Here is a 23,386-nt window from a genome sequence, read left to right as displayed (position 1 = left end):
TATATCTTTAAGAGAAGTAAAAAATGAGAGTAAAAACAGCTCTCTCTCTCTCTCTCTCTCCCCCTCTCCCTCCCTTTCCCTCTCTCTCCAGAGGTGTGTTCAGCAGATTGTGGGAGCCATGGCGTGTGTGTTGGGGGCGTTTGCCACGGTGAGGAGGGCTGGACAGGCACAAGCTGTGACCAGAGACTGTGTAACCCACAGTGTGTGAAACATGGGACCTGCAGGGATGGCAAGTGCCAGTGTGAACAGGGTTGGAATGGAGAACACTGCACCATCGGTAAACACACACACACAAAGACACATGCTCTTATCCTGCTTTGAAGCTTTAAGCTAGTCAAAGGCATTTCCCTTGGTTCTGTGACTTCTTTTACACCAGTGTTTTTCAAAGACTTTTCGGCTGCTGTTTTGTTGTTTGGTCTAGATTGATTTGCTCATGTTTGCATCAGCACTCATAGAGTAGAAAAACACATCTGTGTGGATGTGCATGTTTGTGTGTGTTTTCATTATTTTATAATCACATTCATAGCAAAGGACACAGTCTTCACTTTGTGATCCGCATATATAAGAATATTAAATGACTTTTTGAGCTCTGGAGTCCAACTGGAAGAGGAATGCTAATGGATGCCGCTTTGGTTGCACGTGTTAGGATGCTTGTTTTAATGCTAATGAGTACAATTCTCCCTCTCCATCACTGTTTTCACATCATTGTTTTCAGACAACTTATAGCTGATGGATTTTGTGCACACAACACTTCTTAACGCTGAATTCACCAGCCAAAATTCAGCAGTCAACCAAGTCATCCATAATAGGTTTTGCTTGGGTTCATTGATAATAGATGTCCATCAGAATTTTTCTGACAGGTTTTCTTAGTGGTATGTGGCGTGCATGACATCAGTATGATAATGAGTTTTGAGTGGAGGGTAACATTTCTCCTTGTGTTTCTTATGGGCACCGAACGAATTCAGGCCAAATCCAATATAATCACACAATTGATCGATCTCTCCTTCCTCTATTGCAGATGGCTGTCCAGGCCTGTGCAATGGGAATGGGCAATGCATCATGGGTCAGAACAGCTGGCACTGTGAGTGCCACACTGGCTGGAGAGGGCCAGGTTGCAGTGTTGCCATGGAGACCTCCTGCAATGACAACAAGGACAATGAAGGAGGTAACAAACACATGTTGAATGCAGAAATTGTTTCTAATCCCTTTGGCTTCATATGCATCACATCTGTCGTGACTTGGGGGAAAAAGCTAATCTGATGAGAGGCAGAACTTTTGGTTAGGACAGTTATCATCTCACTGTTGTAAAGGCCTGTTCACATGAAGACAAATATTAGGTGCGATAATCGGCTGCTAATGTGTTGTTTCAGACTTTGTGTTGCTTTTATTTTTACAAAGAGGTGTTCTAATCTGTTTGCCATCACATGTTGATTCAGCCCATGTTCTTCAATAAAAAACGAAATTGTTTTTTAAGCATTTTAATATATTGAGATTTGTCTATATATACACTGCTGCTTTGTGGCAATTTATTAGGAGATATGAGAGATATGAAGATGCTCTGAACAGATGAATAGAGCGGCTCCAGTCATCTGTATAAAAAGGTGATGTGTCTGTTGGCTGGCAGAGTGAGGGATTTGAAACTACCCCAAGGCAAAACGATTATATAACAGGTGGATGTTCAGAGCCAGCCCTGAGTACTGAGCATCTCCCCTAGACCAGTAAAGAGCGCAGAGAGGCTTTTAGAAAGAACTATCTGTTTCTTGTTTTAAAATGTTTTCAGTTTCCCCGCTTCGTCTTCTCTTTTGTGTTTTCTCACTCTCTTATATACACGGCCAGGCTTTTCACAAAGTATTGTGAAAATACTTTGGATTTGTGTCTTTTGAATATAGCAATGAGGTCAATCTGTGATGTTTAGATGCAGGGCTGCCAACTCTCATGCATTCAGCGTGTAATTGACACAGTACTCACACTCGCACGTCACACGTCCATTTTCTCATGCAGTGAAAAGCACCCTCAAATGAAACCAAGAGCTCCCTCAGTTAAAACTGTAGTAGGATATTGGCAAAACAGATCTGGTAAATGCTCCAGTGCATATTTGTGTTTGTGTTCTGGAGAGCGTCAAAAGTTTCTATTTACATCGTGTTTTGATAGCATTGAGCAATAACATCAGATTTTTTTCTGCACGCTCACAAATCCTCTCAATGTAAAAAAGTGTGTGGATACAATGTAAATAAAAGTTCCCTTTCAGTCGGTCACTCCCGACGTCACGTCGGATGACCGACGAATTGGGATCTCGCTTAGAGAGACCAATCTACTTCGAGTGTAAACTAAACGAGCCAATGCACATTGGCATGCGATTATTGCATCCAGCTGCCGCTGATCACAGCATGAGTATAAGTAGGCAGCAGATGCAGCGCATATTCAGCTTTTCGCTTTGGAGCCGAGCGATCACATCGTTCTGCTCCTGACTACTCTACTGAGAGAAGAAGACTGAACGAGTTCAGCGCGCTCTTTGAGAGCTCTTCGTGTTGGCGGTACGGCGCTTCAGCGGTGGTGGTTTCCCGTGTCGAGTGGGTTGCACACATCAGGCTGCACTACCCCCTGTTTGTGTTGCCGACGGCCATCTCCCCTGTGTGCCTCAGCACGCTAAAAGAGCTATTTCCCTAAAAGAGCAATTACGGGTGCGTCTTTTTAAAGACGACGTTGCGTGGCAAACTTGACGTTACGTCTTTGTAAATGATGTGGGTCTTAAACGATGTGGGTCTTGCTATAGACAACTGTGACGAGAGGGGCGGGGCCGAGCGGTCGTTACCTGGCGCCGGGTGATGGTCACGATCGCGGCCTCTCGTGTCTGGGCATGAAGCACGCTGAGGTGGCTTTCGTGGATGACTCATGCTCCCATTGCGGGGGTATGACCATCTCGGAGTTGCGGACCAGACTCCGTTACCTGCAAGGGGGCGGAGTGCCCGTGCCACTGCCTAGATCTGGGGTTCCCTCTGGTGGCAGCCGGGGGTACCCTTTTTCTGGCAGTGGGCGGACTGGTCTCACGGTCACGGTGAGGAATTCCCCTCCTACAAGGAAGGGGATGCCCGAACCAGCCGGCACTTCGAAGCCAGCGGAGCCCTCGAGAGAGCAGGCTGGATCCTCCCGGGGGGTACCACCTGTTTCTTCCGAGGCTCCCCCCGACGATCGGATGTCGATTGCAGCATCGGAGGGTGAGCCAGAGCTTTCTGGAGAGGAGGATTCAGCTGCGCTGCTCTCCTCTGGGACTGTAGCAATGCCACGGCGGCAGTCACGCCGCTGGGGCTGCTTCATATGAGACCGCTTCAGCACTGGCTCCATGGCCGAGTCCCGAGGTGGGCGTGGCAACGTGGCACTTTCCGGGTCCAAGTTACACCGGCCTGCTGCCAAACCTTCACCCCGTGGTCAGACCTTGCATTTCTCCGGGCAGGAGTGCCCCTAGACCAGGTCTCCAGGCATGCTGTGGTTCACACGGATGCCTCAACCACCGGCTGAGGGGCCACGTACAACGGGCTTGCAGTGTCAGGGGTTTGGACGGGGCCCCAACTGCACTGGCACATCAACTGTTTGATGCTGTACTGGCACATCAACTGTTTGATCAAGCTCGTTTAGTTTACACTCGAAGTAGACTGGTCTCGCTAAGCGAGATCCCAATTCGTCGGTCATCCGACGTGACGTCTCCGTTCCCTCCTTCAGGGAACGAGGGTTACCATACGTAACCGAGACGTTCACTGAGCAGTGTAGAGAGCTTTGTGAAATCGCGATGAGCTGAAGAGTGAGTGGCAGCTTTTTAGTGATTATAAAGGAAGCGCTATTTGCATGCTTTCTAGACTGCATATAATCTGTTCAGAATTTGAATAAAAATTTAGTTTTTCGTGCTGCTAAGAGGACCAATGGCCACATACCCTGTACACGCAACAAAGTTTCAGGATTGACATATAAATCCCTCATATAAATGTGGGATTCACTTTCGAAATAGCAATAATTTACATAATTATGAATACAGCAATGGATGGGGGAAAATGTAATTTGTCATAATAGATGTGCATTAATCTATTCTAATGTAAATGCAGACTAATAGATTACTAGAAAAATATTTGAATTTTCAAATATTTTTGAAATGCAATTGCAATTATTTATAAAAGTAATGAAATATAAAATTGCAATTCTCTCACTGTACATTACTATTCTTATTGTGGGAAAAAGTTAAGATAGACATGTTCGGATGTCAGGCAAAACTGCTGACAACACAATGACCAGTCTTTGTCATAAATTCCTGCAGCTGCTTCAGACTTGCTGTAGGCCTCTTGGTAGTCTCTCTGACCAGTTTCCTCCTGGCTCTTTCTTTCAGTTTAGAGCAACGTGCTGATCCAGGGAGGGTCTGTGTTGTACCAAATACCTTCCACTTCTTAATAATAGACTCCACTGTGGTTCTAGGCATTGATAAAGCCTTTGCATTTTTTTTTTTGTATCCATCTCCTGACTTGTGCCTGTCCACAACTTTATCCCGGAGATCTTTTGACAGTGCCTTGCCATCCATAGTTGATTGTTTGCTTCAGTTGCACTGCCAAGGATTGAAATGCTCCAGGAAAGCTCTTTTCATGCTGAGCTAATCAAAATGACCACAGCTGATCACAGTTGAATGTCGAATGGCTTTGTGTTCCATTGAGAAGGTGATTAGCTACACCTGATTACAAACCATTTTTAGGAGGGGGTGATCCTTTTTCCAACTCAGTGATTCTGGTTTTAAATTTTTTTCTGACATGTTGGTTATATCTTTCACTTGGATATTATAAGTTGCACTGAGTAAATACAGCTGGATAAAAACAAATCTGTCCTTCATTTCAGGCTGCAAAGCAACAACATTTGATTATTTTAAAGGTGGGTGATTCTTTTCCTAAATGTTCTTCAGAATATTTATTATTAGAATAGAGAGAGGACAGGAAATTATATATAGAAGGGCAAAGGGGATCTCAAGTTGCTTATCATCTTAATTATACTTCTTGTGGATAAAATTTTAAAGGTGATCACCAAATACTTGTCAAAGCAGGCATTTGAACTTACTGCTCAATCTGACCCAGACACAAACAAGCGTTCTCCAGACATACACAACTTCCTGCTTCCTGCTTCTTTCTTCTCTCTTTTTTGTTTACTCTTCGTTTGGGGGTTACTTCACAGAAACCTCAGAGATCAGAGAGCACCAGGCAAAACAACATGGACCAAAAGTCACGCTTGTTGTGAGCTTGTTCTGGATCAAGAAAGACCCATTTAGGGAGAAGTGTTGAAAGGGTGCGCATGTACACTGAACTTGCGATATGCAGCAAATAAGAGATGGGAAGAGAGAAAGAGGAAGATGAAACAGGAAAGGAAGCTCTCAGGGGTGTAAGCGATGCCCTCTGTAACTTTGATGTAAGTTCTCTAAAAGTGAAATCAGGAGAGAGAGAAACTAGAGCATCATTCAATTCAGTGATCATATCCATCAGTTGAGCTCATTACCCCAATGGGGATAAATAAATAGATTTGTTCATTTTCATTTCCATAATGATGAGAAGTTCTACATTTGAGCTTATTATGTTTTTTTTTGTCATATTATTTGTCTCCCTCTCTTGACATCAAAGCAGCACAGAGGTTTGAACTGAGAAGGGTTCATCAAAAGTACACAATCTGAGAATAAGATGGCAGATGAACTGAGAGTTTTCAGAAGTCCCTTTAAACCATCTGCCACTCTGAAACATCGAAACTGTGTGTGCTAGGGACGCCAAATGTGCCGGTAATTCCAGAACCAAGCGATACTAAAAAAAAAACATGCCTTTCTATAGTATCGATAATATCGAGTACAAATTCTGTTCAGTACTTCAGTAAAATGCAGCTGAACACATGAAAAATTAAGTGAAAAATTATTTTCATGAAGAGATAAACATGCAAGGTTAATTAAGTTTAATTAAGAAAAAAAATCATAAATAGCCAATCTGCAAATTAGACATTTTTAATTGTTTTGAAAGACGTGTCTTATGCTCACTAAGACTGATCAAAATAGAGTAAAAACAGTGATATTGTGAGATATTGATATTGTGACAATTTAAAACAACTTTTTTTTTCTATTTGAATCTATTCTAAAGTGTAATTTATTCCTGTGATGGCAAAGCTGGATTTTCAGCAGCCATTGCACATGATCCTTCAGAAATCATTCTAATATGCTGATTTGATGTTCAAGAAATATTTCTTATTATCAATGCTGAAAACAGTCGTGCTGCTTTTTTCAGGATTCTTTAATGAATAAAAGTTCAAAAGAACAGCATTTATTTGGAATACAAATCATTTTAAATATTATAAATGTAGTTACTGTCACCTGTGATTAATTTAATGCATATTTGCTGAATAAAAATTAATTTAAAAATATGTTTCTTAAACGGTAGTGTGCGTTAGAAGATTTTACAGCAAAATTGCTGCTAAAATTGACTGTGAAATATATGAAGTCTTTATTCCATTGCTAATATTTCATTTGAAATGTTTATATTAATATTGATGTATTTTATGTAAAATAAAGTATGTGCAATGGCATATATTAGTTATGCCCTGGCATTTCTATCAAGTACTGAATTTTTGGTATCGTGACAACCCTAGTGTGGGTTTATTTTCATACAAAATGCATGTATCACATTGCTAATGCATGTTACAGACCTAAAGCTTATGACATGTGGTGACATCTTTTCCACTCAGATGGTCTGGTTGACTGTATGGATCCGGACTGCTGCACGCAGAGCTCTTGTGTAACCAATCCTCTGTGCCGTGGATCACGTGACCCACTTCAGGTTATTCAGCAGAGCCAATCAGAGGTCCAGAAAGTCCCATCCTTTTATGACAGAATCAAGATGCTTGTGGGTAAAGACAGCACTCATATCATACCAGGAATCAACCCATTCAATGCCAGGTACCTCATCTGCCCTGTGCTGTGATAGACTAAATTACTAAATTTATCATGCTCTAATATTGTATTTATGTGTGTAGCCTGGCATCTCTGATTCGAGGTCAGGTTTTGACCTCAGATGGCACTCCTTTGGTGGGCGTCAACGTGACCTTTGTGAAGTACCTCCACTATGGTCACACCATGACCCGCCAGGATGGCACGTGAGTAACTTCACATTATTTAAGCCCCTTTTTGTACCTCCACATGCAGTTGAGTATGTACTGAAGTATATCTCCTGTGATGGTTCTCTCTAGTTTTGATCTGGTGGCCAACGGTGGAGGCTCTCTGACTTTGCGTTTTGAGCGGGCTCCATTTCTGAGTCAGGAACGGACGGTGTGGCTGCCCTGGAATCGCTTCTACGCCATGGACACTGTGGTGCTACAAACGGAAGAGAAAACCATGGCCAGATGTGACCTGAGCGGTTTTGTCAGGCCTGATCCTGTGGTTCTTCCGTCCCCACTGTCCTCCTTCTTCAGCTCCAACCCTTCAGAGAAACACATCCTCCCTGAGAGCCAGGTGCCGCATTCAACACCACTATCATCACTTCTCATTTCATTCACGCCCGCGTAGGTCATTACATTCTTCCGTTGGCTTTTTATTTGCGTTTTATATTCTCCATTACTCTCCTTCTTCACTCTTGGCTGGTCTTTTGTTGTTAATCATCGTTTTTGCTCTTGAACTCCTTTTGACTCATTCACATCCTCATACCTTCTCGCAATCACGGTTTCTCTCCCCTGCTCACAATTCATCTCTTTTATCTCCTCTCTGAGGTAGTTTTTAAAGGCTGACAGCAGCTGCAAGAATTTTAGATTTTTAGCACTTTTAGAAGCCATTAACCCACTTTTCGCTTCCTCTCACTGTCCAGGTGCTTCATGAACAGGTGGAGATTCCCGGCACTGGTCTTAAACTTTGCTATTTGAGCTCCAGGACCTCAGGCTACCTCTCACTGCTAAAGGTGATCATGACCCCAGCTCCAGTGCCTCTCAACCTGGCCAAAGTGCACCTGATGGTGGCCGTGGAGGGTCATCTCCTTCAGAAATGGTTCCATGCATCTCCTAACCTGGCTTACACTTATATCTGGGACAAGACTGATGCCTATAGGCAGAGGGTCCATGGCCTGACCGAGGCTTTGGGTAAGTGGGATATGGGGTCATGTCAGGAAACAGGTGTATTTTAACTGTTATCTTGTTTCTTGTCTATGCTATTGTCTGTTCCCCAGTGTCTTCTCTTAATTTGAGCTCCAAAACACAGATAGTTTCGTATTTTAATGACTGTCTGTCTCTCATCTATTATGGTGTGTGCCAGCAGCAAGTTCTTCCTGTGAGCTAATGAATTGTTATGTCCCCGCTCTGTGATGGAGTGTTTAATTAAGATAGCACAGCTTTGCTCTTCCTCTAAGTGTCTTCCTTCTCTGTCATTTTCGCCTTCATTCTTCACGTTTCTTTCCTATCCCTCTTTCCATCTGTCAATCTTTCTCTATAGTGTCTGTGGGGTATGAGTATGAGACGTGTCCCAGTCAGATCCTGTGGGAGAAGAGGACAGCTGTGCTGCAGGGATACGAGCTCAACCCCTCAAACTTGGGCGGCTGGTCTCTAGACAAACACCACACGCTGAATGTCCGCAGCGGTATGATATGGAAACACCTATTCATATAGAAGTTAATACACTCGTTAGGGAAGGGCAGAAGAACTCAGAAGTGACATCAGTGATCAGCAATGGAAAATGCATTCATTGTTGAATTTGTTATTGGACTGGAAGTTTCTGTTCTTCAGACTTTAGTTCCATCTCCTCACACTGTGCGAAATGTGTTGGTATTAAACACCATTATAGAACAGAAGTTACTGCATCCTTTTTCACACCTGTTTATCTTCAGGCTTTTGCAGCAACTAAATTTCTCCTTCCGAAGACGTATTCCCTTGCTTTAGGAGATAGGGAGGTTGGTGTTAAAAGAAAAACAATTTATTGTGATTGGAGCTTGGCTAGTGGAAAGTCAAATAAGGACATAGAGATGGAGAGCATGCCAGTGGACTATAAAACAAATATTCTGCCTAATATTGCTCTTTTTATGCACATTTGTCATTGCTCATAATTTCATCGCTGTATTAGGGTAAAATTCTGTGTGTTTGAGGGACCAGCAAATTTTTTTTGGTCGTTATTGATGATTATGAGGTCTTTAATGACTGCTGGTTTCACACTATTGATCATGAAATGCAATAAATATGTCACACTGTAGAAATTGATGCTTTCATTTAAGCATCACATTTGTGCGTGTAAAGACCATTAGAAATATGTCATGTTTGGAATCTCACTCAGTTGCGCTTAGTGGCAGTGTTTGATTTAATTCACACAGGCATCCTTCATAAGGGCAGCGGTGAGAATATCTTCCTCTCCCAGCAGCAGCCACCCATCATCAACAGTATTATGGGTAACGGCCGAAGACGCAGCATCTCGTGCCCAAGCTGCAGTGGGATGGCTGAGGGCAACAAGCTGCTGGCGCCAATGGCTGTAGCCTGTGACGGAGAGGGTAACCTGTACGTGGGTGACCTGAACTTTGTGCGGAGGGTCTATCCGTCCCTCAATACCACAGCTGTACTGGAGCTCAGGTAAAGCTGATAGGATGCACAGCTGACAACATTAAAACAGCATTTGTAATTAATTTCACCTCTTTAATATAAGGCATTATTGAGTAGAACTGAATATTCTGCTGAAATAATAATTGTCTGGAGTTGGTTCTAAAAAAAATGAATCAGCAAATCACTTTTAAATAAAAAATTAATGAGGCTTGAATTCCAAGATCCGATGACAGGAAAAGCTGTCAGAAGAAGATAATAATAATTAAAACTTGTAATTTGATATTGTTCCGTGAAATCAAGGGTTTCCCATGAGCACCACAGCTCAATATGTCAGAGCACTTGCACTGACCACAAAGTCAACAGTTATTGCAGTTTGATGAAGGTTAATAATAAACACTTGACATGCATTGATGAATCATGCACTACTACAACAAGGACATTTATTATGAAAAAAAAAATAAGTTCAGTTTTGATTGAATGTTGTTTTTAACAACTGGAATAGCTTTTACAATTATATGTTTGGATATTTTATTTATTTATTCTAACTGATGCATTATTTTTCTCTTCTCTTCCCTTGTCCATGAAGAAATAAAGATTTGAGACACAGGTAATTAAAATAAATGCATAATGTAAAAATATTTATCATGTGTGCATGTCTAAATAGCATGCTAATGTGTCTGAAAACTGACATTGTGCAGATTTGTTGTGCCTGTGTCCTACTCTTTTCTGCAGTTCATTGTATGTAGCAGAATTTCACTCAGAGCTTTTTTTTTTCTTTTCTATCAGAGTTTTCTTTTTTGAGCTCCAATTACTTTACCAGCAATGAACTGAATAGTTCATTTCATCATGTTCACCAAGGTAACCATGCTTTTTTCAGAGGATTTTATTAAGAGACATTCTCCCATTTGCCCTATTTCCATAGCAACAGTCCAAGCCATAAGTACTACTTGGCAGTGGATCCGGTCTCGGGTTCTTTGTTCCTGTCAGACACCAACTCCCGGCAGATCTACCGCGTTCGCTCTCTGAATGGGGCACAACCGCTGCTGGATAACGCTCAGGTGGTGGTGGGGACGGGAGAGCAGTGCGTCCCGTTCGATGAGGCTCACTGTGGTGATGGAGGCAAGGCAGTGGAGGCCACACTAATGAGCCCAAGAGGTGAAGTTTTTTAAGGAATATTCAATTTTTCTTCACTTTCTGTGAGTTGGGAGGGGCAAAAATTACACACGGTACCATACCTTACTATATACTACACCCTGAACTTCTTCAGAGTTAGCTTTTACGCAAGACAAAGCAGCATTTCAACGCTGTGATGCTTTACAATTACGGCATTTTTATTTTCCTTGAACCTAGAAAGCATCAACATTTAATCCCTTAGACAGTTACCAGGTGCTGTCATTTTCTGTGCTATCACAAACCTCAGTAACCTGTAATTCTCTAGACTCCAGACATCATTCCACCACTGATGTGAGGAAAATAAATGACACAGAAGGTAAAGAGAGATCATAAGGTTAGCAGACTGCACTCAGAGACAGACTCTGCCTTCTTATCTCAGAATAAAACGCACTCTGACATGATCACCGTGACAGGTTGACTCAAAATGTAGCAGTCGAGCAGCACAGCGCCTGACTCTTTTCCAGGTCATTGCTCCTACACACACAGACTACTAATTATTTTACCTTTAAAGACACCTTTTCTCTCTGGAATATCGGAATGGGAGGGAAATCAATCAGATACAGATTGATTCAGATCAATCAGATTGGGGAGCAGTGAAATTCTTTAGGAGAGTCTGCAGTGACATTGACGAGAAGTTTAAGAAGAAGAAAATTACCATAATTAGACAATTATAACAATAGATAACTATGTCTTAACTGACATTTTAATACCAGGTGAATGTTTTCTACATTGTTGAAAATCATAAAATTTATAGCATGTCTTAATATGAGCATTATCATGCACAAGTATTGAGTTTCTTCACTGTCCGTTCTTTCATGCAGGTGTTGCATTGGATAAGAACGGCCTGATGTACTTTGTGGATGCTACTATGATACGAAAAGTGGATCAGAATGGCATTATCTCCACTCTGATAAAGACCAATGACCTTACTGCAGTCAGGCCCCTCAGCTGTGACTCCAGCATGGACGTCAGCCAGGTTGTAATTACTTTCCTCAACTCTCTTGCACTTGCACTTCAGACTCCTATAAATAAATGAACAGTTGTTGAAATCTGTACTAAAGTGCATAATTCAGATGCCCTATAATGTGTATAGATGTATATTGAATCTTATTTGAATTTGTCTGCAGTGTGTGCAAGTTCAAATTAACTTCTTGTATGTCAGATACATACACCAATTAATCTCAATGGATATGAAAATGAGTCGGCTTCATTTGTCATTTGTTTAGGTAATTTTTCATGCAGAAGCAATGAAATTTGTGTCTTTGCATAGAAACAATCCATTAAAACTAACATGGTTAATTATCAAGATTGTTTTATGGAATCAGAGAGAGATCATTTGTGTACCAGAGCATATTATAAATTAATTTGATGGCACCCTGTGTAAAGTAATATTGATCAAACGTGCTTGTATAAAAAAAAAACATCTGGCTGAGACTGTCATCATTGATGTTTTAATGTAGAGGTTTTGACAATGTAAAAATACAGTGTAATTAATAAAAAGAACAGTAAAAATTCAGGAAATAACTGTTTAAACTAAATAATTTTTACAAGTAACCTGCTCACTTCTCTTTTTTTTTTTTTTTTTACAATTTACAGGCCCCATGAAGCATTAAGATAAACTGTCAAACACAGCTGTGTAAACACATTTCAGCCTGTTTATTTCAGTTTGCGCTGTGAAATACTTAATGTTTCATCCTTGTGTCTTTGAGCTTTCGCTAGCCAATATTTGTTTGTCAGAGTGTCTCCGTGGGTATTAACGTTTGACAATGAGAGTGACAAACAATGGAACTGGATTATCAATCAAGCAGCTGTCATCATTTGTCTATCACTGTAATAAATTCATAGACCTGCTGATTCCTTCCACTCGGAAGAATCTGTAACACATAATTTTTTTTTTTAAATGCCAGAAGGAAATCTACTGTCAGAAATGGGAAATGCACTCAATTTGACCAGAAGCAAGGATCCCCTTTGGGAATCAAACGAACAGAATGGGAGATATCAAAAGCAGAGGCAGGGAAATCCCGCTGGGCAAAGCTGAATTTACACTCAGACCACAACTGCTCAACATGCCCAATTATTGTCCTTTTTTTGTGTAAATGTACTCTTCACCTTTAATGTTTCAGGTACGTCTGGAGTGGCCTACAGACCTGGCCATCAACCCTATGGACAACTCTCTGTATGTGCTGGAGAATAACGTCATCCTGCGTATCTCTGAGAACCACCAGGTCAGCATTATTGCAGGGCGGCCCATGCACTGCCAGGTCCCTGGCATTGATTACTCTCTCAGCAAACTAGCCATCCATTCTGCCTTGGAGAGCGCCACAGCCATCGCCATCTCCCACACAGGTGTGCTCTATATTGCTGAAACCGACGAGAAGCGCATCAACCGCATACGGCAAGTTAGCACCAGCGGTGAGATCTCCCTGCTTGCCGGTGCTGCCTCTGAATGCGACTGCAAGAATGACGTCAACTGCAACTGTTTCTCAGGAGATGAAGGCTATGCTGCGGACGCCAGCCTCAATTGTCCCGCTTCACTGGCTGTGTCACCAGATGGTACCCTGTACATCGCTGACCTGAACAATATCCGTGTACGTTCAATCCACAGCAACCGCCCCAATGCCACAGCGAGTGGACAATATGAAGTGGGTTCATCTCTAGAACAGGAGCTATATGTGTTTGGTCCTGACGGCCTTCATAGGCAGACGGTTAGCCTCATTACAGGCTTGGCACTGTATAACTTTACCTACGGGCTGGACGGAGAGTTGGCAGCAGTTACCGATGCCTCTAACAATACGCTTCGGGTGAGGAGGGAGGCATCTGGCTCTATCAGGCTTGTGCTGTTGCCAGAGAACCAGGTGGTAACACTGGGAATGGACCCAGCCGGCAGCCTACGTTCAGTGTCCGCCCTCAGTCAGGAAGTGGCACAGCTCGGTTATTACACTAACACAGAACTTTTAGCCTCCAAGTCAGATGAGACCGGATGGACAAACTTTTACAAGTGAGTATGAAATGTGCAGTGTGATAATAGAACTTTGAGATAAAGGCAAATCTGGAAATCGTAAAGAAAATAATAATAATAAAAAAAGTTTAAAAAAACTCACTATTCAAAAAGTTTCAGGAGGAATTCAATGAGAATAACTTACTTTTTAAAATGCTGAAAAGGCTAATAACGGCACTGCATCTCTAGACATGTGTTTGGTTATCGTCTGATGAATAACTGCTGCAATATGCAGTAAAAGTCTTTTTATTAAAATTCTGTTTGCATCTGTTTTTCGTGGGTAGTAATAACAATGTTTATTGTGCAATGTTAATAAGGCTGCAATATAACAAAGAGTGAAAAATTTAAGGGGGTCTGAATACTTTCCGTACCCACTGTATATTAAGCCCAATTGACATAAAAGGAGGCTTGTTTGCAATGAAATGATTGATATTGAGTTCATTTAAAATGACCTAGTGATGTTTCAGTGCATTTAGCATTTTGTTAAGCTGGATAGAGAATATAATGCAGGTTTTTCTGCTAAAATTTTTTAGTGCAAAAGTTGTGTGACTGTTCAAAATTTGCACCCAGTGTTTCATGGATGTTTTTATAGACAATGAATTTTGACTTTTGTTTCTAAGCACTGTGGTTATCATCTGGCTGGTATCTTCATCTAGTGTCAGAGCAGAGGATGTTTTCCCAGTACTGCTTTGGTCCTGCAGCCATCTAGTGTCTGTATGCTAGAACTGCTCTAGACATTTAAATAGATGTCCAGTTGTGTTTTATTGTTAACTAAAACTAGAATTTGTATTTTATTAACTAATATATATATATATATATATATATCAGCTTTTTTCCAATTGCCAATTGTTGAAAAAAAATCTGAAATAAAATACAAATATTAAATTAAAAACTGAACTGAAACTAAAAAAGCTATATAGAAATATTAAGAACTAATAAAAATGACAAAGGCACATAACAAAATGACTAAAACTTAAACTAAAATAAAAAAGAGAATACAAATAAAAGCTAATTTAAAATATAAAAAATATAATAGTATCTATTATAATATTTTGAATATTTTAAATTAGCTTTTATTTGTATTCTCTTTTTTATTTTAGTTTAAGTCTTAGTCATTTTTATTTGCTTTTGTTATTTGTATTAGTTCATAATATTTCTATACTAAAATAGTATTAAAATAACATTGGTATCAAACTATTTAAAACATTAAAAATTAATTATAAATAAAAAAATAATAATTCTGCAGACACTGCTGGCTATTTATTATATTCATATTAGTGAGTTTTGTCTTGTATCTCTTCTTCACAGCTATGACAGTGAGGGTCGTCTAACCAACGTCACATATCCCACTGGTGTGGTGACCAGTCTGCGTCGTGAGATGGAGGAGACCATCAATATTGACATGGAGAGCTCAAACAGAGATGATGATGTCACGGTCATCACTAATCTCTCGTCCGTAGAGGCGTCCTACACTGTGGTTCAAGGTACACACCCACAACACACAAAGAACATATCTCAGTCCAGATCTCATGATGATGCCCCCCCGTTTTCCCTCTAAATCACATCCATTAAGACCAAAACACACAGCAGGCAGGTAGACTGGTGTTTCTCTTTATTACCCACAGGGAGGCCACATTGTTTGAATGTACGGCGTCCAACAGAGCAGAGAAATCATCATTTTACAATTTACCATAGGCTCCATTTAGGGGTTCTTTCTTCAGGCAAAAGCTTGAAGGCGTAAACTCTTCTCTTTATATCCAGTGGATTATGTGTTGATGGATTCCCTTGCACAACTTGCTTGTTACTTCCTGTAAAGAGTTTGCTTTTGCTGTTTACTCAAGACAAATTACATGAAAACCAACCCTTTTGGGTGCCTTCTGCTTGTTAGCAGTGTACCAAAATGCACTTGGATTTTTTTATGACTTTGAAATTGTACATGATTGTGTTTCCCAGGTACATTTCTGTGGAAAGCAGCAGCTGATCCAATTAAAGCTTGTAAATGGAACTAAAGATGTTTATGCTGCTTTTAGCCAAAGCTAAATCTTCTTTATAACCAAAAGCTGCATTATACACATCCGCCCCACAGTGTTGCGTATCCCCTAATGCACAATAGACTGTCAGATCAGAACTAATGCATCATATGAAATTAAATGAGGCTGGTTTTAGGGAACACTTCATAATAATACAAACATTAAATACTTAACAGATAAATAATAGTTAATGTACATAAATGCCATGAAACAATATTTATATATTTTCATATGCATTTCACTACCATTATCTGTCTGGACTTTTCTGGATTGGAGATGTCAGGATATATGATTTTAAATCTGTTTTTAAAAAATCATATATCAAAATCAAATCTGTTTTACTTACAGAAAATATTTGTATTTACTTTTTTTCAGTGTGGATGCATTAAATTGATCAAAAGTGACAGTAAAGTCATTTATAATGTTACAAAATATTTCTATATTTAATATTTATATATTTTCTGTGATGATTTTAAATATTTACATTTAAAGGGGTCATATGATGTTGCTAAAAAGAACATTATGTTATGTATTTGGTGTAATGCAATGTGTTTATGTGGTTTAAGGTTAAAAAAACACATTATTTTCCACATACTGTACATTATTGTTTCTCCTCTATGCACCGCCTTTCTGAAACGCATCAATTTTTACAAAGCTCATCGTTCTGAAAAGCGAGGTGTGCTCTGATTGGCCAGCTATCCAGTGCGTTGTGATTGGCTGAATACCTCAAGCGTGTGACGGAAATATTATGCCCCTACCATATTGTGATGATGCCCTGTCAGGCCGGAGCGATGATCATAAAATGCGCTGCACACATCTGAATATTTGGGTTGAACTGTTCTGGAACAGTGTTGTAAATACAACTTAACCACTGATTTCTAGTTGTGTCCTCTTTTTTTCCAAACAAAGTAGTTTCGCTTTCACAACGAAACACACAGCGTCACACACGGTGGCCTAGAGTGAGCGGAGGCCTAGAGTGAGGAACGGCAGGCGGGCTGAGTGAGGAATCGCCGGCAGGCTAGAGTGAGCGGAGGCCGGCTTGAGTGAGCGGTGGCGGGCGGGCTTGAGAACGGCGCAGCCGGCGGGCTTGTGGCAACCAAATGTGACGACCCCGGATTTATGCACCAAGAGCTTGTAACACTCCAAAGAGAAAGGAAAAATTGAAATTGCATCATATGACCCCTTTAAACTCATCACAGAATCCTAAAAAATTTATCAAAGTTTCCACAAAAGTATTAAACAGCAAAACATGTTCTAACATTTATAATATGTAATTTTTCTTGGGCACCAAATTAGCATATTAGAATTATTTCTGAAGGATCATATGACACTGAAAACTGGGGTAATGATACTGAAAATTCAACTTTGCATCACATGAATAATTTACATTTTAAAATACAAGTATTTTAAATGACTGTTTTTGCTGTATTTTGGTCAAATAAATGCAGCCTTGAAAAGCGCAAGAGACTTCTTTGAAAAAAATGTAAACTTTTAAATAGTAGTGTATATGAGTACATTCATAATGATATGTGAAACATTATATAATGCTTGTTTATAATGTACTATTTAAAGAGTATAATCTGATTTTATAATCCTTGTCGACCTATATTCTTTTTGTCTTTTCACAGACCAAGTGAGGAATAGCTATCAGTTGTACCACAACGGCACACTGAGAGTATCCTATGCTAATGGAATGGGCATCAGCTTTCATACCGAACCACACATCATTGCAGGATCAGTGAGCCCGACCATCGGGAGACGCAACATCACCCTACCCACTGACAGCGGCCTTAACTCTATCGAATGGCGCATGAGAAAAGAGCTGACCAAGGGCAAGGTTACAGTTTTTGGCAGGAAGTTGCGCGTAAGCTTTTCTTTTTACTGTTGAAGTTAGTTGTCAAGTAAAGTCAATTTTATATGTATAGCACTTTTCAATGCAGCTTTACAGAAATTAGAAAGTTAATGTTTATAATATGTTAACACATTTAGCAGTTTAGAGCTGGGCAATTACATTCTGTGACAATATAAACAATCAATCAGTTGAGATTTGCTATGTAAACTGCAATATTTGATGTTTGATTTTAGTTTAGAACTTCTAAAAAACCTTAAATGTTTTCCCGCAGGTCCACAGCAGAAACCTTCTGTCCATTGACTATGACCGCAACACCAGAACAGAGAAGATCTACGATGACCACCGCAAGTTCACTCTGCGCATCATCTATGATGCCCAGGGCCGACCGGCCACCTGGCTTCCTAGCAGCAGCTTAGCCCTGGTCAATGTATCTTATTCACCCACCGGCCGATTGGTGGGCTTGCAGAGGGGCAGCATGAGTGAGAAAAGCGAGTTTGACACATTTGGACGGATCCTGTCCCGAACCTTTGTTGATGGGAAAGTTTGGAGCTTCAGCTACATAGACAAAGTGAGTTGACTCTTCAGAACCACAATAAAGCACTTGTTTTTCTTATAGTGTTCATGTATATACTCATTTTGTGCACCTTTTCATTTCACTTTGCAGTCCATGGTGTTGCTGCTCCAGCAGAGTCAGAAACAGTACGTCTTTGATTTTGACACATCGGGCCGGCTCACGGCGGTCACTATGCCGAGCATGGCCAGACACACTATGGCCACTCATGTGTCTGTTGGTTACATTCGCAACACCTACAACCCCCCTGAGAGCAATGCCACCATTATCCACGACTTCAGTGAGGATGGGCATCCACGCGCTACATTCTACCTTGGAACGGGTCGGCGTGTGCTCTACAAATACGGGAAGCTTGGAAAGCTCTCGGAGGTGCTGTATGACGCAACTGCCATCAACTTTGGCTATGATGAGACAACAGGAGTGCTTAAAATGGTCAACTTACAGAGCGGAGGCTTCTCTTGCACCATTCGCTATCGCAAACTCGGCCCCCTAGTGGACAAACAGATGTACCGCTTCTCAGAAGAAGGAATGGTTAATGCTCGTTTTGACTACACCTATCATGACAACAGCTTCAGGGTGGCCAGCATAAAGCCAGTAATAGGGGAAACCCCACTTCCTGTGGACCTGTACCGCTATGATGAGATATCCGGTAAGGTCGAACACTTCGGCAAGTTTGGCATCATATACTACGACATCAACCAAATCCTCACTACGGCCGTGATGACACTCAGTAAGCATTTTGATGCACATGGCCGCATCAAAGAAGTGCAGTACGAGATCTTCCGCTCGTTGATGTATTGGATGACAGTGCAGTATGACAGTATGGGCCGTGTAATTAAACGTGAACTGAAGATCGGTCCATATGCTAATACCACACAGTACCGCTACGAATATGACGGTGACGGCCAGCTTGTTGGTGTCAAGGTTGATGACTGGTCCACTTGGCGCTATAGCTACGACCTAAATGGAAATCTCCATTTGCTTAACCCTGGTAACAGCGCCCGTCTGCTGCCACTACGCTACGATCTTCGAGACCGAATCACGCGGCTCGGCGATATGCAGTATCACCTCGATGAGGATGGCGTGCTTGCACAGAGAGGCTCAGACATTTTTGAGTACAATTCCAAAGGTCTTCTCGAGCGAGCCTACAGCCGCACAGCTGGAGGTTGGAGTGTCCTCTACCGCTATGATGGCTTGGGCCGCCGTGTCTCCCGCAGAACTAGCGAAGGTGAGCATCAGCAGTACTTCTACGCCGACTTGAACTACCCCACTCGGGTCACCCATGTTTACAACCACTCGAGAGCTGAAATCACCTCCTTCTACTATGACCTGCAGGGTCATCTATTTGCTATGGAGGTCAGTGGTGGGGAGGAATACTATATCGCCTCTGACAACATAGGCACCCCACTGGCCATCTTCAGCAGCAATGGGCAGATGGTCAAGCAGATGCAGTACACAGCGTACGGAGAGATCTACCATGATTCTAACCCAGATTTCCAGCTCATATTAGGCTTTCATGGAGGGCTTTATGATCCTCTCACAAAGCTGGTGCACTTCGCCCAGAGAGACTATGACGTGCTGGCAGGAAGATGGATTGCACCTGACCATACATTGTGGCCGAAGATAGGCAAAGAGCCAGCTCCATTCAACCTGTATATGTTCAAAAACAATAATCCACTCAGCGATATGATTGATGTGAAAAACTATGTGACAGGTGAGAAGGTGATAAATTGTTCTGCTTTGTATTTATGGGCTGAGCTTAGAAGTTATGTATAAATGACTCACATTGGTTTCTATGACAGCTTGTAAAAGAAATTTTTTTCCCTGTTTTGTCTTACAGATGTGAAGAGTTGGCTGGTTATGTTTGGCTTTCAGCTCAGCAACATAATTCCAGGGTTTCCTAGACACTCCCTTTATTTTGTTGACCCTCCTTATGAGGTACTTGCCAGTCAGGACTCTGATAACACTCAGGTCAGTTTGATTTGGTGATAATTTTTCAATTAAAATGGCTTCACCAGTTTTTTTTTTTCTTCTCGATTTTACATTCATTATTTTCACTGACCACATAATGTTTAGAATTATCAGGTTATATTCCATATATGTTTTATATGTGATATCAGTATTTATATTTTTCATTTGATGTTGTTTTCTTTACAAAAAATATTATATTATATTATTCTTCACAAAAAACGTTTTTAAACAAATTAATGAAGACAATTTGCAAAATGTTTTTGTTACGAATATGTTCACTACCATTAAAAACTTCTGGTTAAATATAGCAGATCTGTTCCGCCAAGACCAAATACATTAACATTTTCATATCCATCACCATGCTAAAATGTTCCGAGAGTTGTCATGATTGAACTATCGTTCAAAACAATACGACTTTTTAAATTAATACTTTTGTTCAGCAAGGATGCATTAAATTGATCAAAAGTAATTTATAATGTTACAAAAAACTTCTATTTCAAATAAATGGTGAACTTTCTACTCCACAAAAAAAGAGGTGGTTTGGCATGTGCAACTATTATAATAAGAAAGCACCAAATTGAACACCATATGCAGCATATTAGAATGATTTCTAAAGGATCATGTGATACTGAAGACTGGAATAATGCTGCTGAAAATTCAGCTTTGCCATCACAGGAATAAATTACATTTTAAGATAGAAAAAAATATATTTTTGATTGCAATAATATTTCACAATATTACTGTTTTACTGTATTTTTGATCAAATAAATGCAGCCTTGGTGAACATACAAGACTTCTTTCAAAAATATTAAGTCTCACCAACCTCAAACTTTTGGCAATAAAACAACAACAACAAATGTAACAGTTTTAGTGTCAGCATGTCCCTAGTCTAAAGGGACAAAATACCTTTCAGTCAAATTTCCTGAAATGCTCTCACACATACTGTACCTTACACCATGTCTACACCATGCGACAGTTGTCACGTCGTGCCGCGCCGCGACAGCTTGAGGCTGTCTACACTGGACTCGACAAAGTGACCATTGCAAATCATTTGAACCTAGTGTCAGTACGTCATAAATAGAACGAGACATCAGTTTACTTTCAGGGATTTGTCGTGTTGCGCCACGCTGCACCGCATCCAGTGTAGACAGCATCACTGATTATGAAGGGTTCTATAGTATCTTGTCGCGCCGCTTGCGTCCGGTGTAGACATGTTGTTAGACACATCATACAACCTAAAATTGATAGTGACCATATGTATCATATTACTGCTTTTACACTTTTATCAGGTGTCACTAACTATTCATCCATTTTACAGCTTTTCACTGGAGTTCAGCATTCAGTGGACAGACACAACCAGGCCTTCATGGTCCTTGAGGGGAGGCGGCTCAACAAACAGCGGCGCACCAAGCGTGACAAGCCCGGTTACTGGTTTGGCACCAGCACGCCCATCGTAGGCAAAGGCATGATGCTCGCTATCAGGGATGGTCACGTATTAACAGACCTGTCCACCTCAGCTAGCGAAGACAGTCGCAAAATATCACAGATCCTCAGCAACGCCATCTACCTGGACGGCACTCATTACACCATCGATGGTTGGGACTGCCACTTCTTCGTGAAGCTCGGACTAGCTGACAGTGACCTGTTGGCCTTGGGTCTCAGCAGCGGCCACAAGACACTGGAGAGTGGAATCAATGTGACGGTCAGTGGACGCTCCCGCCGGGGCGTCACTATAGAAATCCACTCCGCCAAACTCACATATAGCATCCGGTACGGGCTTTCAGCGGAGGTTCTGGAAAAGGAGCGGAGCCGCCTGCTGGAACAAGCCCACCAGAGGGCGGTGTCTGGAGCATGGGCCAGGGAGCAACAGCAAGTGCGCGAAGGCAGGGAAGGAGGACGCGTGTGGGCTGAAAATGAGAAGCAACAACTGTTAGCCATGGGGAAGGTCGCGGGTTACGAGGGCTACTACGTGCTCCCAGTAGAGCAGTACCCTGAACTGGCGGACAGCAGCGCTAACATCCAGTTCCTCAAACAGAACGAGATGGGCAGGAGGTAACAGAGTTCAACTGTTGCTGATGCCATGCCATCTCCTACGGAGAGAAACAACAGAGCGCTGCAGAGGCGTTTCCCAAAAATGGAGAACCAACAGCCAGCAGCAAGAACACTATGACCCATTATTGAAAAAAAAAGCACTTGTGAACAATGATTTTGTAGTGATCTTTTGACTTTATAGAAAGTGGTAAATATTTTTTAGTCAATTCAGACTGGCTGTGAGTGGCAGAGAAATTAATGTGATGATAGTGTGATGGCTCGCTTTGGTTTTTCATGACTGCATATCAAACATCACAGAAATCATCACTCTCATGCCGCAGTACTCAATAAAACAGCATCACCTGCTCCGATATGTGTTTGTGAAACTACACTGGAACATATTCAAAAGGAACGTCAGCGTCTCGACACTTTCAGTCTCGCTCCTCATGAATTTTCTCGCTATACGTCAATGCAGTGTTTGGTATTAAGATTTTAATCACACCGTGTGAGGCTGAGCTTTCTGATTGGCTTTCGCTGGATGTGTTAATCATCAGCTCACAGAGTCTGTCCTCTTTTGTTCGTAATATATGACAATCACAGGGGCTGATACATTGATCAATAAACTGTACATGAGCCAACCGTTTTGTATAATATGTAAGAGATTATTGATTGTCTGGGTTTTTTATTATTATTTTATTAATTTAAATTCAACTTGACAAGTGAAAACAGATGAAAGTGTAATATATATTGTTTTTTAAAACTGTGAAACATGACACATGTAAATTATTCTCATTGACATTGGGTGTATCAAATCAAGAACATATCTTCAAGGAAGTGGTTTCATCATTACGTTGTGTGAAAATCCATTGCAAGACTCACCGCAGAAGTCGTTTTCTTTGAATATATTACAAAAGCTAATGCAGCCGTTGACCTTTTTTTCTTGGTGTAGAATCTCTGACTGTGGTGAGTCAGTGTGGATATGAGCTTCAACTAGCAAAGTCACACTCAGACACCTGTGGAAGGAGGTTCTTCTGAAATTCTATGAAAATAAAACGTTTTCATTTGTACCTTTTGAATTTGAATTACTTCCTTTACAGCTGAGCAGAATGATTGTGTTCCATCAGGGCCATGAAAGACAAATAGTTCTTAATTTCACGATTCACATAATGTGTGATTGTCTATTATTTAATCTAAATATC

The 23,386-nt window shown here is 41.1% G+C and overlaps 1 protein-coding gene across 1 annotated transcript in view; it reads left to right on the top strand.

Moving 5' to 3' along the window:
- Positions 1-22,942, top strand: part of LOC107749923 (teneurin-2-like) — a 106,433-nt gene extending 83,491 nt beyond the window's left edge. The window contains exons 10-27 of the mRNA XM_016565158.1: positions 92-277; positions 1,019-1,165; positions 6,742-6,952; positions 7,030-7,149; positions 7,243-7,504; positions 7,854-8,121; positions 8,471-8,614; positions 9,339-9,591; positions 10,148-10,168; positions 10,484-10,716; positions 11,556-11,710; positions 12,858-13,732; positions 15,041-15,216; positions 17,391-17,626; positions 17,886-18,182; positions 18,279-19,899; positions 20,026-20,156; positions 21,475-22,942. Coding sequence (XP_016420644.1) covers positions 92-277; positions 1,019-1,165; positions 6,742-6,952; positions 7,030-7,149; positions 7,243-7,504; positions 7,854-8,121; positions 8,471-8,614; positions 9,339-9,591; positions 10,148-10,168; positions 10,484-10,716; positions 11,556-11,710; positions 12,858-13,732; positions 15,041-15,216; positions 17,391-17,626; positions 17,886-18,182; positions 18,279-19,899; positions 20,026-20,156; positions 21,475-22,212 — 6,074 coding nt within the window. The 3' untranslated portion in view covers positions 22,213-22,942. The remainder of the gene's footprint in view (positions 1-91; positions 278-1,018; positions 1,166-6,741; positions 6,953-7,029; positions 7,150-7,242; positions 7,505-7,853; positions 8,122-8,470; positions 8,615-9,338; positions 9,592-10,147; positions 10,169-10,483; positions 10,717-11,555; positions 11,711-12,857; positions 13,733-15,040; positions 15,217-17,390; positions 17,627-17,885; positions 18,183-18,278; positions 19,900-20,025; positions 20,157-21,474) is intronic.
- Positions 22,943-23,386: the final 444 nt, after the last annotated feature.

The sequence above is a fragment of the Sinocyclocheilus rhinocerous genome, unplaced genomic scaffold (genome assembly GCF_001515625.1).
Source record: "Sinocyclocheilus rhinocerous isolate Xijiao unplaced genomic scaffold, SAMN03320098_v1.1 scaffold320, whole genome shotgun sequence".
Lineage (NCBI taxonomy): Eukaryota > Metazoa > Chordata > Actinopteri > Cypriniformes > Cyprinidae > Sinocyclocheilus > Sinocyclocheilus rhinocerous.
This window is presented reverse-complemented; position numbering and strand designations above follow the sequence as displayed.